General features: G+C 29.7%; 2 protein-coding genes and 1 long non-coding RNA gene across 3 annotated transcripts; 2 read left to right on the top strand and 1 right to left on the bottom strand.

The window, feature by feature from the left end:
• Positions 1-3,347: 3,347 nt before the first annotated feature.
• LOC129916229 (larval cuticle protein A2B-like) lies at positions 3,348-4,352 on the top strand. The gene is made up of 2 exons (XM_055996067.1): positions 3,348-3,834; positions 3,903-4,352. The coding sequence occupies exons 1-2, from the start codon at positions 3,823-3,825 to the stop codon at positions 4,350-4,352; spliced, it is 462 nt and encodes a 153-aa protein (XP_055852042.1). The 5' UTR covers positions 3,348-3,822.
• Positions 4,353-5,127: 775 nt separating this feature from the next.
• Positions 5,128-6,091, top strand: LOC129916231 (uncharacterized). Its single transcript, XR_008772421.1, has 2 exons — positions 5,128-5,593; positions 5,883-6,091. It is a non-coding gene; the product is annotated as an uncharacterized LOC129916231 (long non-coding RNA).
• A 3,074-nt stretch (positions 6,092-9,165) lies between these two features.
• On the bottom strand, positions 9,166-11,146 carry LOC129916225 (neprilysin-11). Its single transcript, XM_055996061.1, has one exon. It carries the CDS (start codon positions 10,987-10,989, stop codon positions 9,184-9,186), a length of 1,806 nt encoding a protein of 601 aa, XP_055852036.1. The 5' UTR covers positions 10,990-11,146; the 3' UTR covers positions 9,166-9,183.
• Positions 11,147-16,442: the final 5,296 nt, after the last annotated feature.

Genomic DNA, 16,442 nt, shown 5'->3' with positions numbered 1-16,442 from the left:
TCTCGTTGTGTACCGTTCTGCACGTTAAGTCATAGGAATTGAAAAATCTACTTCATCAGTTGGTAGAAAAGTTTAATACATAGATGATACATAAATGAAAAAAACCAAACAAATTCTAGCTGGAGTAAGAAAGGTTCACTTAAGTATCTTCTATTAGACTTTTTTCTAATACTCACTAGCCTAGTTTACTACTCAATTTTTATTTTATTTGCTAAATATATAAAAAAAAAAAAAATACTTACAAAACACAAGTTGTTTTTCTTGAACGAATAAATGAATATGTAGTTACTGAGTATTAGAAGAAAAAACACGGCTAATAATATAATATCCCATATAGTACCTTCGTATATTCGAAATCAAAATTTTTTATAGAATTACACATTGAAACCCTGCATTTTATTTACATTTTTCTATAATAACCAAAATATGAAACTCAAAATTTAAATTTTGTATGTAATTAAATACTAATTAATTTTTCAAAATTCAATGGTCTTATGTATTTGTTTCTTCACGAAAACAGAAAAACAGATGCAAAAATTTCTTGTCGCTTTTTAATAAATAAAATAAAACCAAAACTACTTTTTTCTAAGAATACCCTTTATTTTTTGTATTTACGTTATAAATTTATGAATTTATGATACTTCAGTTTTTGATGTATTTTTTTAAGCATTCAGAGCTGTATAACTTTATTAAAAAGTAACGCAGTATTGGACTAACCCTGTCCTATGAATTCTTCTTACTATTCTGGGGCTATGTGAAGTAAGCATCTCCCCAAATGCTTATTATTTTTTCAAACCTGCCTGGTTTGATAGCCCAAAGTTAGCCCAAGATAGTCCAAGATTTTTTTTCGCTAGCCCAGCCTTAGTTCTGAAATTGTAACGGAATTATTTTTTTTTCACCTCAAAAAATCACAAAAATAATTTTTTTTATTCAGTGTAAAAATTGCTGGTTTTGCACTATCGTTTTGCACTGGTATCGTTTGCCCAACGATAGCCCAACGTTAGCCCAAGATAGTTCAAATTTTTTTATTCCACTATTTTTTCAAAAGATACAACAAAAAACTTTTTTTCATATCAGAAACCGAAAAAAATTGTGATTTTTTCCCGAGAAAAATCGTTAGTTTAACACCGTGTTTTGTTTGCCCAAAATTAGACCAGAAAATCCCAACTTTTATTTTTGCTATCCTACACTTAGTTTAAAAATTATAGGAGCATTAGTTTTTATTCACCACACATAAACAACGCATACACCACAATGACCTTTTTTTAAATTCATAATTTAGAAAAGGTAAATTCACAGGTGTGGGAATAGCGCCTCAAATGTTATTATGTCATTTATTTGACTTAGAATTCTTACTTGATTGAATTTAGTCCATTATAACATTCCTGTTAAGAAGCTCAAGTTGGTTTGTTTCATTTCACCTTAAAAACCATATAATACAAATATTTTTTCAATTGTAAAAATCATTGATTTTTTTGGTTTACCATATAAGCACCTAGAATAGCTACATGCTTAGTAAAATATATCCAAACATTTTCAAAAGTAACAACTACATATATACCTATATAAAATGGTGTGTGAAGTGATTTCTTTTTCAGAAGGTACTTTCTGAACTAATCTTGGTAATACCAACAAATTACATGACATTTTTCTGTTAGCCCACCCTTTTTACACGAAAAAAAAAATAATTTTGATTTTTAAGAGGTTGGTTATTTGAAAAAAAGTTTTTTTGCCATAATTTTTACTTGCCATATGGGTACTATAGGGCAAGTTTAGGATTCGTAAAAAAAATTCAACTCGAGATAACAATTTTACGTGACATAACGATGATGGAGAATGCCAAAAAAGTGGGTCCGGCAATTCTGTCTGTCTGTGTGTCTGTCTCTATCTGGAGCTGCAGCCTAAACGAGTGAAGTGATTTTCTTCAAACTTGGTATTTAGCAGTTTTGGGTGATTCCCTAGAGGGGAAATTGAAATTTTATTTTTATGACCAAAACTAACGGTACCTGCCATATAACGGAAATAGAAAAGTTGATTTTTTTCAAAAACTGCTCTTACGATATTGATCAAATTTTTTGTGTGTAGTATTACACATAGGAGCCAACTTTTGAAATAAAAAAAAAATATTTTTTGTACCGTTATTAACGGTACCTGTCATAGAACGGGTTTTTTTGATTTATGAATATCTCGTACAAGACTAACCTGCTATCAAAGAAAATTTTTATAAAAGAGCGTTTAAGTAAAGGTAATATTAAAATTCAAGAAATTAAAAAAACACACTTTTGGATTTTTCGTAAAACCAATTTTTTGAAAACTGGTTGACGAAAAATTTTTAAATTTTATTTTTATGTGTAAATTAATTATTTCTTCAAAATGGCATTCCAACTTTTTTTTGAAAAATGTAAGAAAATTTTTATATACATATAAAAAATTATTAAAAAAAAAAACGGCTCCAACGATTTTCGAAAATTTTTTTTTTCTAAAAATATCTTTTTATACAAGAAATAAAATGGCATACTTGATTTTTTGTAAAAGATCACTTAAAACGGTGTTTAATTAATTATAAAAACAGATTTAATTTTTTTATACTACATGAAGTTTCTTCAAAATATAAATTTTAAATTTCTTGAATAAAAATCTTTAGCATTAGAGTTACTTTAATCATAAGATCAAGTACGTCCGACCCCAGTCGTGCAATATATTTAAGTAAGGGGTTGGCTACGAAATTTGCACATTAAGGCCTGTTTAATAAACTATAACACGCATATTATTTACTTTTGTAAAACTTGTTTTGAGTCAAAACAACTTCTATAAGTTTTCAAGTCTTAAAATCGGAATTATTGATAAGCATATCTACCGTTTTTTAAAAAAATACTTTCAATATACATATTATAAAAAAATGTTCAAGCATTTTTCAAATACAATTTGATATGCCATTATTACAAAAATACCAATCAACTCTTAAAATCTCAATTTCAAAAAAAAAAAAAATTAAAATCGTTCTCACAAAAGTTCGTGGATAATTCTTTTTAAGAATCCTTAATTTATCGTATGGTTCAAACATATATAATATACATATAGCTATTTACAATGTTGGTACAAAAATCCAAATAATTAAATGAGACGTATTAATCTTTGCTTCCCAAATGTTATAGAAATACAAATAAAAAGGTACCTATGTGGGTTGCATCTAAAATCATTTGTCACCGTCCATACAAAGATTAAAAGTTGTACCTGTTGATACTGGTTAGCATTTTTTAAAATCATTTTTTTTTAAATTTTTTTTTTTAATTTAAAGATCATTTATTTCCTTTATTCTACATCTGACTTCGATGCAATTATGTCTCTTTACGTTATTTATTACCATCGATTTGAGAATCAAGTCAAGGTCGTCTGCATCGAATGACCCAAATTCTGGGAAAAGGGATAATTTCGAAGAATTACAAAACAAAAAGCGTCCTTGTCCAGAAACATTGCTTGTGTGTCTTTAATATCCCAGCTGTACCTTTCACTTCTATCCATGGTGTATCAGATACAATACATTTTGGCTGGCAGAAAAGCACATGTTTGTAAAATGCATCAATTTTTTCGTTGTTTTCTTTGACTTCAATTCGCGAGCAAGTTGAGTTTTTTTGTCTGTTTGTTTTTACCCAAACAAGAGGCTTAGTAAAAATCAATCCAGTTTGATACAATTCCTTAGCCGCCCAATGGTCAGTGGGAATTTTCGAGGTTTTGTATAAAAGTAACTTGCTGCATCCGTATCAGTACCATTCACATCTTCTTCGTTCCACACTTAACATCAACAATCCATTCTAAAGAAAAATGGCATTCAAGGTAAGACGGCAGCATTTCATGAAGCCCTTCATTTTCATGCTAACTTTTATGGTTTTTGCTTTTTATAGTTTGTCTTTGTTTTTGCATTCGCACTTGTTGCTGTTGCCAGTGCCGGCTTACTACCTGCTGCTCAGGTGTATCATGCTGCTCCAGCGTTGGCTGTCGCTCATCCGGTGTTGACCAAAGATGCTGAACAATACGATCCTCATCCACAGTATAAATTCTCATACGATGTGAATGACAGTCTTACTGGCGATGTTAAGAGCCAAGTTGAAGCCCGCGACGGTGATATTGTCCAAGGTGAATACTCTTTGAATGATGCTGATGGCTTCAAGAGGGTCGTTCAGTATACTTCTGATCCAGTTCATGGATTTAATGCTGTTGTTAGTCGGGAACCACTGGGAGTTGCTGTGAAGGCTGTTGCTGCTGCTCCAGTTGCTTATGCTGCTACTCCAGCTTTGATCAAATCTGCACCAGTAGCATATGCAGCTACACCAGCGTTAGCTTACCATCATTAAAATGGCACGAGAACGGGAATTGATAACCAAATAATGATGCTATAAAATGTTGTTTTCTAATAAATTAAGGACAAAAAATTAAAATACAAAATACTAAAAAACAAATGTTTTGAATAAACAAACTTAACCTTTATTGAAAGTACCTCAAACATTAGAAGAGATTTGCTGTTTGCTTAAATAATAATTTTTTGTCAGCGTTCCATGAATTTTGTCTTGTCCAGCAGTGTATTATGAACAGAATTTTATTCACACTAGAGCATACGTCATATTCTTGAGAGCTCCTTTTGGGTCTTCACTAACCTCTAGTATTGCATATAGTAAGTGTGCTAGTTGGTAGGTTATAAGACTGTTCGTTGCGTAGATTGAAATATTTAATTAAGAGTTCAGTTGATACCTATGGGTATGATCACCCTCATAATTTCATAAAAAGCTAAACAAAGTTCCAAATTAGAAATTTTTTTCAAATCAAATAATTTGTTGTTCCTATTTCTTTGAGTTGAAAAATTTCGAGATCGATTCTTAATTATTCGGACTCGAAAGTGTTTTATTATTTTATTTGCCCTCAGCTCAAAATCAGTTAGTCTTAAAATCGGTGGGAATCATGAACCCTTCCATACATGTCGTCATTTAATGAATTAGTACCATATTGCTTACAATATGTTTCATTTTTTAGTTGTTTGTATTCTTTCATAGATACAAGGTCCCCCTTAGATAGATATTTGCTTTGTTTTTTGTGGTTCATTAGATTAAATATATCTAAGTAGGTAGATATAAATAATGAATATGTTATCAAAAAGTTAAATTGATTTCTGCTATATAAATGTGTTCGAATAAAAATTCCCAATTTCATTACTGAACAAAACAGCCAACTAAGTAAACGTGTTTTTCAAAATTTTCAAATCGAAAAATCAGTTTTTAACCATTAAAATTATGTTTTAAATTTCGTACTTGATAATTTAATACTTTTAATATCTTGCAAGTTTTATTTTCTTAGCCCAGATTACTTAGGTAAGGCTGAGTGAGAGTGGTCCTTCGATGTTCCTGAGATTTGCAAAACAAGGTTAAAAACAATATATACTTTGCAAACCAGTTTTGTTTGGAGATTTGGATTTACTATTAACAATCTAACGCAACAATAAAATAATTGCATTGTGTCCTATTCCAACCATAAAAGAAATCAAAATGTATTCCGTCACCAGAACGAATCGATGCACACAAATAAATTGAGGAGATACCTGAATGTAAAAGTTTTTGGGGAATCAGACCTATTTACGAGACCTATTCAATATTGGTTATATTTAAATACAATTTTTAGGATTTTTTTCAATAACACAGCTCTTACTGTGTATAATATAAAAATTCAAATTTATTTTTTTAGGAAAACATTTAATATTATTTATTTTTTTATATTATATTTAAAACTTATGCAGTTCGATGTATGTTTATATACCTATTATTATTTATAATTTTTTTTTTATATATTTTTTTATTTTTTGTTTAAATTGACTTTAATTTTTTTATTTGGTTTAGTTCAACGAGGTCTTGATACGATTGGAGGTGATCATCTGCTTCGCCAACTTACACAACGCTGGATTAATTAGTTTAAACTCATAAAAGAAATAATAACTACCAAATAAAAAATTAAATATTTTTCAATGCAAACATCACATATTAGAATTATAACGATTATTTTGTGAATATTTAATTTCTTTAAATAATACCATTCAACTTGAATACTACTCTGTTTTTTTTTTTTTTTAGTTAATTACTGTCCACTTTTTGCATAAAAGACACGAATATAAGCTTGGACTTCTTGCTTTGTTTTTTTTTTTCTTTTTTTTGCAGGCTCAAATGTCTGAAATAAATTCTTACTCAGAGACCAAAAGCCCTCAGAAAACTTATAACCAAAATGTGAATGTGCAGTTGTATAGCCTTATGCATCCTTATAACGAATTCAAAAGTCTGGCAGCTTTAAATAGCGAGCTTTAAATTCAAACAAACATACAAAAAATTAAACAGAAAAGTCTCCAAAACAAAGTCGCTAAAACAGCTCATATCTTGAGTTTTATTAACGGCATCGTCCAGATTGAGGTCTTCAGCCAAAATGGTCTTCGAGAGTCAGCCCAGAGGTTCGAGATTAAAAAAAAAATTCAACGTTCAAAAAGGCATCAAATTCAAGATTGTGATAGGAAACAATGATAACCTGCGTTATATCAAGCATGGAAGAATACCTTTTATAGATCAGGGGCCCGATAACGCAACGTTAGTACAGAAGCTAAAGTCACAGTTTTGACACATGCCTCTGCTATACTTTGGCCGCCATTTTTTTAAGAATTTTGCGATGAAAAAATTAAAAATAAAAAAATATAAAAAACTACGATTTAAGCATTTGTTTTTAAACAATGTCTATCTTTTAATGAAAAAAATTTTTTTTTCTAATAGAACCCATAGGTACCTAACAGTATTTTTAAAATTTCTGGACCTATTCCAAAAATTGATTCAACTTCAACAAATTTTTTGCACGAAACCATTTTTTGTATAATTTCAACATATGTAAATCGAAAATAAAATTTGGGATTTAAAACAAAATTAATTTTTTTTTGACAGATTAAAATTTCGAAATTTTGGTTTAAGATGTTGATTAATTACTATAAAATGGAATCCAAATTTATATGAAATTTTTTTCAAAAAATTATTATTTGTAACAACTTTTATTTTTAATGACTCTAACGATTTTGAAATTTAACAGAAAATCAAATTGCATTTTTTTTGGACCTCAATTTCACTGAAGTTGTTGATGTTTTCCTATAAAAAATAGATTTTTCAAACATAGTTTTTAATTTCTATGCATGCGTAGCCAAATTTGTTTAGGTTACGGTTCAAGTTTCCCTAAGAAGGGAAACTTCCACCTCCCGGTGGAACGGAAGACTTGGAGCAAACATCTGTTTTCAAACAATTTGATTTTGCTAATATTAGTTTTTGTAAAATTCTAACGGCCGTTTTCTTCACAGAGTCCTAGCGCTAGTACCGGTCCTAGTCCTAAAGTTACTACTCAAATCGGTATCAACTCATTTCTTCTCTCAAGTACTAAGCCCTAGAACTTTCAATTTAGGACCGAGTACTAGTTAGGACTTGGTCCTAGCTACGTCCTCAAAATTAGGTAGTAACTGGTTATTATACCAATCGTTAGTACTCAAATCGGTACCGATTTTTGCTTAGGACGTCCTAAAAGTTAGAACCTAAAAATCGACAGCCTAGCGACGATAAAACTTGATTTGGTTAGATTTTTTGCATTCATTCGAAAATTTAATTAGCAGTCTTGAGATTTGATGTCTTTTTAAATAAATACTTTTTGCTTTTATTGATTTTTATTCTGATTTTGGCATTTTATTTTTTGTCGAAATTGTGCATTTTGTAATTTTTGTTTGAAGAAAATGGATTTAATTTTTGATGCACAATTGGAAAACGACATCTGTCCAGCAATTAAAAAAAGTTGTGGGAAGACGTTTTGGGAAGACGTTTTTAATAAAAAGTCGGCGCCTTTTACTTCTTCAAGTTATAGTTAATAACGCGACTCTTACCGATTACTTCTATGAGACATAATCACACTTTTAAAAACCGTTATTTTTATTAAAGTTATATATGTAGGTACAAACGTCTAATACGCAAACTATCTTTTTTATTGGCAAACTTAATATGATTCTTCTTCCGACAGGCGACCCTCGTAGTTAATAAATCATGACATCCCATTTTTGATAGTGACACTTCTTGATAGAACTTGAGTTTTATTTTTTTTTTATTTTCATTTTTTCTTGTTATACTTCTTAAGCGTCGTTATAATGTTTTAAAATTATTTTCTAAATGGTGATTTCACTAAATTTAAACGCTTTTTGTCTATTTTCTTTTGTTTAATTTGCTGAATTATCAAAATAATATATTTAAAACATCAAAATATTTTCAAAATGACAGTTAGACCAGTATTATACGAATTAATTCTTAGGACTGCGTTGTGAACTTAGATCAGGTCCTATAAATGTGAAGAAATGCTCAGGTACTAACTTTTCGTTAGGACCGAGTACTAGTACTAGGACCTGGTCTAGCTAGATCGGGTACTAGGCTGACTTAGGACTCATTTGAAGAAATTGGCCGTAATCAAAACAAAACTGAAAATAGATGAATGTAAGTTTTCAAAAGTCAGAAAACATTTTTTCACAATACCTATTAAATATAAGTGGCTGAAATATCTCTCTTTCCCCTATTCTATAATTTTCTTACATGCAAAATAAATGAATATTAAAAATTTTATGAAATTTATACCAATATAATTATCCCCAATACTTTTATTTCATTATATATAGAGGTACCTATGTATGAACATCTATGAACATATCTATGAATATAATATATTTTAAAATTAAATAGCTTGATTTGAACTTTGTTTTTAATAACTTTATGTTTAAGTTTAAAAGTCACTTAACCTACTAAATAATGCTGACCTTTTGTTCATTCCAGAATTCATAATATCTACAACTACAGAGAGCAGTGATTTATGATTAAGACTCGTTATCATGATTTTTTTATTTAAATCTTTATCAAATGTATTTAATTTGAACATAATTTACGCGCTGTACTCTTTTTTGGTTAGCATCTGTTTAAGTTTTTTTGAGTCTGAACAAACATAAGTTTACAAAATCTATTTTTAAATTCATCAAAATAGAAAACAGTAAAACAACAACAGCTCTTGCGATTAGAATTGATTAAATAAAATAAATATTCATGATTTTTTGAACAACAATTAAAATATTACTTTAATTTAAATAAATTCATTACACTAACAATCTTTGCACATACATTTATTTGACGGATTCATTGGCACTTCAGGATCACACTCGAATGCATCTTGAAATTGCTGTGAATTCATAAAACTCCTATTAATCAATGTTGCGTATTTATCATCGTCTCTGCCACAATGCAACTGTGCCACCGAATAAAATAACACCCGACTTGAGTTTAAATTGAAATGTTCCAGCACATAGTCCTCGGCAAACGAGAACATCTCGCCCTCCAGCCAAAAGAGGTAGTCATAAAATGACTCGTAAAACGCCCGATTAAATTTCAACAAGTTCTCCATTTGTTCGGTCGTTAAATTGCTAAAAATCGAGTATTCCTCAGAGTACATGGTCGATTGTCGTTCCAAGCAATCAATAGCTGTATACAAGTCATCGGTAGAAGTGAGAAGTTCTGAATTGTACCACAAATCGAATCCTTCGGTAGCGAAATAATGAAATAAAGGTTGTTCATTAGTTATGATGACAAAATTAAGAAATCTACGAAGTAAATTTGCCGGATGATTAGGGTCTTCTTTGTCGATGTATTTGTCTTCTAGAAATGATAATTGAAGTTGTTGCCTCTTCATGTTGAAATAATTCAAAAAGAATGCATCTCTTTCGATTGCCAATTCAGAATATTCGTTTTGCAGAATGTCTGGGGCAAGATTATTGTTGGCATAGTTTTTAATAATTCGTTCGAGATTTAAGTCCTTGCGACGACGTTTTTTGTCTAAGAATGATTGCCAATCTTCAGAATACATAACGTCCTTGCGACGCTTTTGAAAGCGTGTAGTGTGATAAAGAAAACTTGCTAGAGCCACATCTTTGCTAATTTTTGATTCAAAAACTTTCCAGCTCCAATATTCTGAGAGAAGTAAATGATCAAATTCTTCCGTCAGTTGAAAACAGTCGTTATAATCAAGAGCTTCTAGCATTTTCCATATGATAAAGTTGATTACAATCCTAGGTTCAGTTTCAGCTACAACTTCAAGTATTTCATCGATCCGTTCAGTGCGGAAACGAACTTGCCGTGCATCATTGAATTCTTCCGAAGAAATATTAAGTGATTGGTAGAAAACAGAATAAAACTCCAATAAATTTTCCATAATTCCAAGTGAGTCAGGTTTTTCAGTGGACTTTGGCAAATCTCCAACTAATTTTGTACAAAAAGACCACAATTCAGTAGATATTACGTCTGCAATTTGAGAATTTACCACGCTGGTTGCTGGACTCATAATCAGGGTTTTTATATCATCCTGCGTTGCAGGACACCGAATGTCAGCAGGACTAACAAAAATAGTATTTTTAGCAAAGAAAATGTCAAAAAATATAGGAATTCCTCTTGCTGCCAATTCTGCTGTTAAGTTCGGCCATTTTGTTGGAGTGCCTAGTTCTTCCCATTCATGTTGTAAGAATGGCCATTTTGCGAATTCTTCCAAAAATCCAATACTCTTCCATTGCGAAGAGTCCCAGTTTTTCTGTTTGCATGATTCATAAAGGCCGTTCAAAAGTCTACCACCGGTGGTTGAAAAATTTGCTCTATTATTCTCGAAAAACTTCACAAAACTTTCCTTATTATACATGAACGGAGCAATTGGGGCAACTGTTGTGTCGTAATAACCACACGCGTGTTGAAAAAAGTCCTCACATGGATCAAAAAATTCGTCAATTAATTCCGTCATTATCTTAAGATGTCCCTGATAAGATTGTGAGAAACGCATCGATGTTCCTACTCCAATTAACTTCATGATTGTAAGAAGCCATAAAAGGTTTTTAATAGTCTTAATCATCACGTTTGTTGCAAACATCTCGAGCGGTTTAAATAGCAAATACGTCCCGAGAATAGTTATAAAGTGTTACTAATTGTTTGATTCACAATTCGATTGCAAAACATCTCGAAACTAAAATCTTTAAAAATTTGGAGCACGCAAAAATGCATTATCAGAGGTTCTGTACCCTAGATCGAGTATCGTGAACTTGAATAAAAGATTAGAATTTGAGAAGTATGATGGAAGCTTAAACAGGGCATGATAAGAGCAAATGAGTATGATTTTAATATGTTTTTTAAATTTATAATCAGTATTTTTGTATTTAAATTTTTATAGGTGAGTAGTTTTTTACTCTATCTACTTTTTTGTCATATAATGATGTAGTAATTTTTTACCATGCTATTGTTTGTTTTCTTTCCGATTTGACAATACTTCGTTGGTAAAAAATTGTATAATGGTGGTATGCACATAAAAAACGGAGAATGCTTTCACTAGGAAATTAATAAAGTATGAACTTTTCATATCCACATTTTGCGCTTATCAAAAAAAGATTTTACTTGTCAATTCTATTTATTTACTATTTTTGCTGCAAATCAAATTGTTTGGATGAGCTTACAACTTTTATTTTCTCTTCGGCATGTAGTAACGGTATTTTTTGGTACAGGGGGAACTAACATTATGGGAACTACCTTCACTAAAAGCGGGAAACTAATTAACACTGAATGTGAGAACTCATTTTACTTTTTTTTATAAACGAAATTTCAAAATTAACGCACACTTTTTTTTTTCTTTAGTTATACCCCTGCGTCTTATTGTTGTGTTTTTTTATGTTTGCTTATTGTTTAGCAGGTCAGAAAAATGCTAATCTGCAACAATATTATCAACCAAAAAAAAAAGAGATGAACCCAATTTAGCAATTCAAGGTCTGAAAACTGATATTAAAATAATTTTTGTTTTTAAAGAAAAAAAATTTAAATAATCATTTTTAGCAAAATAAAACAAAACCGACTTCCATGGATCAAAACTGGGTTTTATAGTTTTTAAAATAGTTCCTATGGCTAATAGTGAACGAAATTGAAATGGGACCACACTGCAGCCACCAGCTTTCCAATACAAAAAGAATTATCAAAATTGGTTCACACAGTCTAAAGTTATGCGGTAACAAAATTAAAAAAAAAAAAAAAAATACAGACGAATTGAATATCTCCTCCTTTTTGGAAGTCGGTAAAAAATGGAAGCACGTGACAGTTCTTTACAATAATTTAATTCAATACTTGGTATGGACTCCTCTAGCGCATATGATAATTTGGAGGTTTTGTTCTAACTTTTCTTTCACTGGCAGTTTTCTGTTGATCAAGAATGCTTGGAGGTGGATTTCGGTCGCAAATGCCCATTTTTCAACATTTCCTAGACATCTATTGAATTTATATCCGGATATCTGTGTGGTCAATTCAAGGGTGGCATATTTTAATTTTGGAGATATTCTCAAACTACTCTAACAAGTACTGCATAAGATTGAACTGTGGACCAAATCTAGGGGTGATTGCACCGCATGCTGTTCGAGGATATCAGTCAAGTATCTTTGGGTACTTAAAGTAGGTCTTGGAGAGCTCACTAGCTCCGTACGTGTTGTAAAGTCTGTAAAAGATTCGCGGGTTGACAGATAGACTTCAGCATACCTCTCCAAATCTTCCCCACAAACATTTTATTCCATACCTTCAATTTAAGCTCACTCCTGTCTCATTTGAGAAAATAACCACGATACTGTGAGATAAAGTAATAATAGAACTTTTCTGTAAAATAAATATGATGTGCTTTAAATTTGAGGAGGAGTGTAATTTAAATATTTTTACAGAATAGGCTGTTGGAATTCACTTTCGAGATTTTGAGATTCAATGACTGCCAAAAAAATTTATTTTGTGAGATCTGTGGTACACTTTTTGAAATTGCTTGGTTTGACAAATTACGGTTTTTCAAAATGTTTTTAAAACCATTTTACTCTTTGACTTTGAGATTAATTTGCTCGGAAAAATATATCTCGAAACTCTGGTACTCTCTGAATCTTTCCAAAATATTTTTTTTTTTTTTTTCAAAATCCAATTCGACATTACTGTACGTTAAAGTGTCAGTTATCTAGCATATAAATGTTTTTTTGTTGTTTCGATACAAGTCTATAAGTATGGTGACCATTCGTCCTGGTTTACCCGGGACTGTCCCGGGTTTTTATTTAAGAAACCCGGGACGTATAAGTGTCCTGTATTTTGTAATTTGTCCCGTGATTGTCCCGTATTTCCACATTCGCTGGTTTTGTATTTAAAATTTTAAATACATTGTATGTGTATGGGAAAACAGTGGTTGGAAATTAATTTATTTTCTAATTTTTCGAATAAAAGCATTAGTTTAAAAAAAAATTCGTCAATTATTTAGTTCCAGCGTTTGCCAGGTTGAAATGCAACACCAGAAAGTTTTTTTTTTCGAAAGAATCCGGGACGAGTAAACGATAACTTGGGCGACAAGAATTGATAACGGTATTTCGTAGGGTTCAATACAATCATTTACTAGGGAGGGGGGTCTGTCTCCCTTCGTTTTGGCGGGACGGGCAATTTTCTAAAATATAGCGAGAAATAAAAAAAAAATATTGAAAAACAACGGCAACACTTACAGTTATAAATGATAAATTTTTCAATAGCCAGAATTGTACGGGTTGGGGTCGAAATTCTGTATGGGCCAAAATTCGGATTCCAAAATTCTGTATTCCAAAATTCTGTATTTTAAAATTCTGTAAATTCAAAATTCTGTATTTTAAAATTCTGTAAATTCAAAATTCTGTATTCTAAAATTCTGTAAACACAAAATTCTGGATTTCAAAATTCTGTATTCCGAAATTCTGTACTCCAAAATTCTGTAAATGATAAAAGAAAAATTGTTTTGATAATGAAAAAAGTGCGCACTTTTTTCATTATCAAAACAATTTTTATCTTTTATCATTTACAGAATTTTGGAGTATAGATTTTTGATATTTTCTATGCAGAACCTTGAAGCAGTTTGCGTTCGCCAGCTTAAGTTAAGTGTTATGAGTTAATCGTGATATAAAATGAATTCAGAAAAATGGAAAATATTAAGTTATTAAAACCTAATAAAGGAAAGGATAAATTGTGTGTCGATGGTTTTATGTTTAATAACGAAGAAAAAACTTTCGGAAAATAGGGTACTTAACTCAACTAACTATGTCCAATTTTTTCCGAAAAAGTGGAATTTTTTGAAAAAAAAAAAAAACAAATTCAAGTTAGTAGAACATGAATTTGTATGGAAAATGAAAATATTTTTTTTTAATGGAAAATCTCGGAAGTTTTTTTGAAAATTTGGTACTTAACTCAAAGCACTTAATTATTCAAAATAATTCCAAAAAAAAACAATTTTTTCGAAGATCACAGAAAAAAAATCATTTTTGTAAAAAATTTTTTTTTTTTTTAATTTTTGTTTGGCACCTAAATATTAAACCAAACCCGAATTTTTTACTAACAGTTTAAGGCATTTTCTGGTAATTGCTCTGCTAACTTTAAATCGAGTTAGCAGAACATTAAGTTTTTCCAAAAGTAAGGGAGCACTTGATATAATTTTGGGGTACTTGCTCTGCTAACTTGAGGGACATGTTTTAATGTAGAGATTTAAAATTACAGAATTTTTAAAAGCAGAATAATGGATTTGCAGAATTTTGAAAAACAGAATTTTGGATTTACAGAATTTTGAAATACAGAATAATAGAAAAGCAGAATAATGGAATACAGAATTATGTTCATACAGAATTTTTTCTTCAGATACAGAATTTTGGTCATACAGAATTTTGGAATACAGAATAACGACCCGTTCCCGAATTGTACACTTAATTCTAATTTTAAATCAAATTATTTCAATCAATTGTTCAATTTGGGAAAAAATGTTAAAAAAAAACACATTAAATACTATTTTTACCAAGACTGTGAACTTAAATATGAAATAAATTGTCTCAATTTGTTTCTTATCAAAAAATAATGCTTCTATGCCTTCTAGTTTTCGAGAAAATACGAGAAAATAAGAAAATTACCTTTATTTTTCATCATATTTTACAAAATTGCCCCTCCCGCCTAAACGGAGGGAGATAGACCTCTCCCTCCCTTAGTAAAAAATGATTGTATAAAACTCCTCAAAAAAATACCGTTATCAATTCTTGTACTATCGTACTCTCCCCAAGAACCTAGCTAAATATCAAAACTTTTAAGGACATATTAAAAATTGAATTACATAAATATTACACAATTCCAAAATCATTTAAAATAAAATTAAAATGCTAAAAAAAACAGTTCTCATAATTTTGATTAAAACAATATTTTTTAAGAAGTTTTTAACAGTAGCTATTATAAAACTTGAATGTCTTCGCAGTTTAAAAATAACATAAAAAATTATTATAATTTAATAAAATAAATTAAAGACAAACTATATTTTTAACTTTTCGTTTTATTTCTCAACAATCACGCTTTACTATTTTTTTTTTTTTCAAATTTATTGTTTTTAGTTATCACTTTTATATTTATATAAGTTTTATTTTTTTTTTTTGTTAAAAATTTATAACATAACTACATAGCGGTGTTTTTATACTCATTTGTTTTTTTATGTTTTTTTTAATATTGCATATATTAATGCGCATTTTGTGTTTGCGTGCCTAAAAATTTTAACAATAGCGGTAAATCTAAATATATTTTTTTTTTATTTCAAGCTTAAACCAAATAACTCATTGTGTATATTTACAATTTGTATGCAACATGCAATTAATATTAAGCAACATTTTTTTTTGTACATCATGCGTCAAAATATAATTTATTTTCATTTCAGCTTAAAATTTAATTCTGTAAGCTTGCTACGTAAGATTATCATGAACATTTTTTTTAATACTTTTTTCTTTAGTTGTTTTGTTTTTTAACAGCCGTTTTGACGATTCAATTTTTCGTAGTATTTACTCTCTTAAAATACGTTTCCTATTTCTTTGGTTTAAATAAAAAAATATTGTATGGAGAAGCTTAGCTGAACTATTTGTTTTAAATGAAAACTAGTGACCAAAATCTTATTTGCTTAAAATACTAATCAAAAAGAAGCATTTTAATGGGTTTAAATATTTTTGTTTAATGTAAAGTTCAGCCTTTTTTAATTTAAGCATTTTTATTGTTAAAAAATAATTTTTTTTTGTTGAATATGCGACACTTTAAAAATAAAAAACAAATACGTTCCTGGCTCTATGTGAGTAATTTTTCAAATCTTTGATTTTTAATGGTGAATTTTTAATATGTTTTTTTTTTTGTTTTGAATTCTTATGAAATATTAACAATGTTTTCCATTTTTGTGCGTTTTGTGTAATCTTTTTAGATGTCTTTATGTAAACACTGCTAAAAATACTTTTTTTTATTTTAATGCTTATACAACTATTGCTAAAAACGTGGCTTTTGATTTGAATATTATTC

Source organism: Episyrphus balteatus, chromosome 3 (genome assembly GCF_945859705.1).
Source record: "Episyrphus balteatus chromosome 3, idEpiBalt1.1, whole genome shotgun sequence".
Taxonomy (NCBI): Eukaryota; Metazoa; Arthropoda; class Insecta; order Diptera; family Syrphidae; genus Episyrphus; species Episyrphus balteatus.
The sequence above is the reverse complement of the archived record's forward strand: the minus strand, read 5'-3'. Positions and strand labels throughout refer to the sequence as shown.

Excerpts from the sequence above, each read along its gene's own strand:
- LOC129916225 (XM_055996061.1), bottom strand. The coding sequence starts at position 10,989 with ATGTTTGCAACAAACGTGATGATTAAGACTATTAAAAACCTTTTATGG.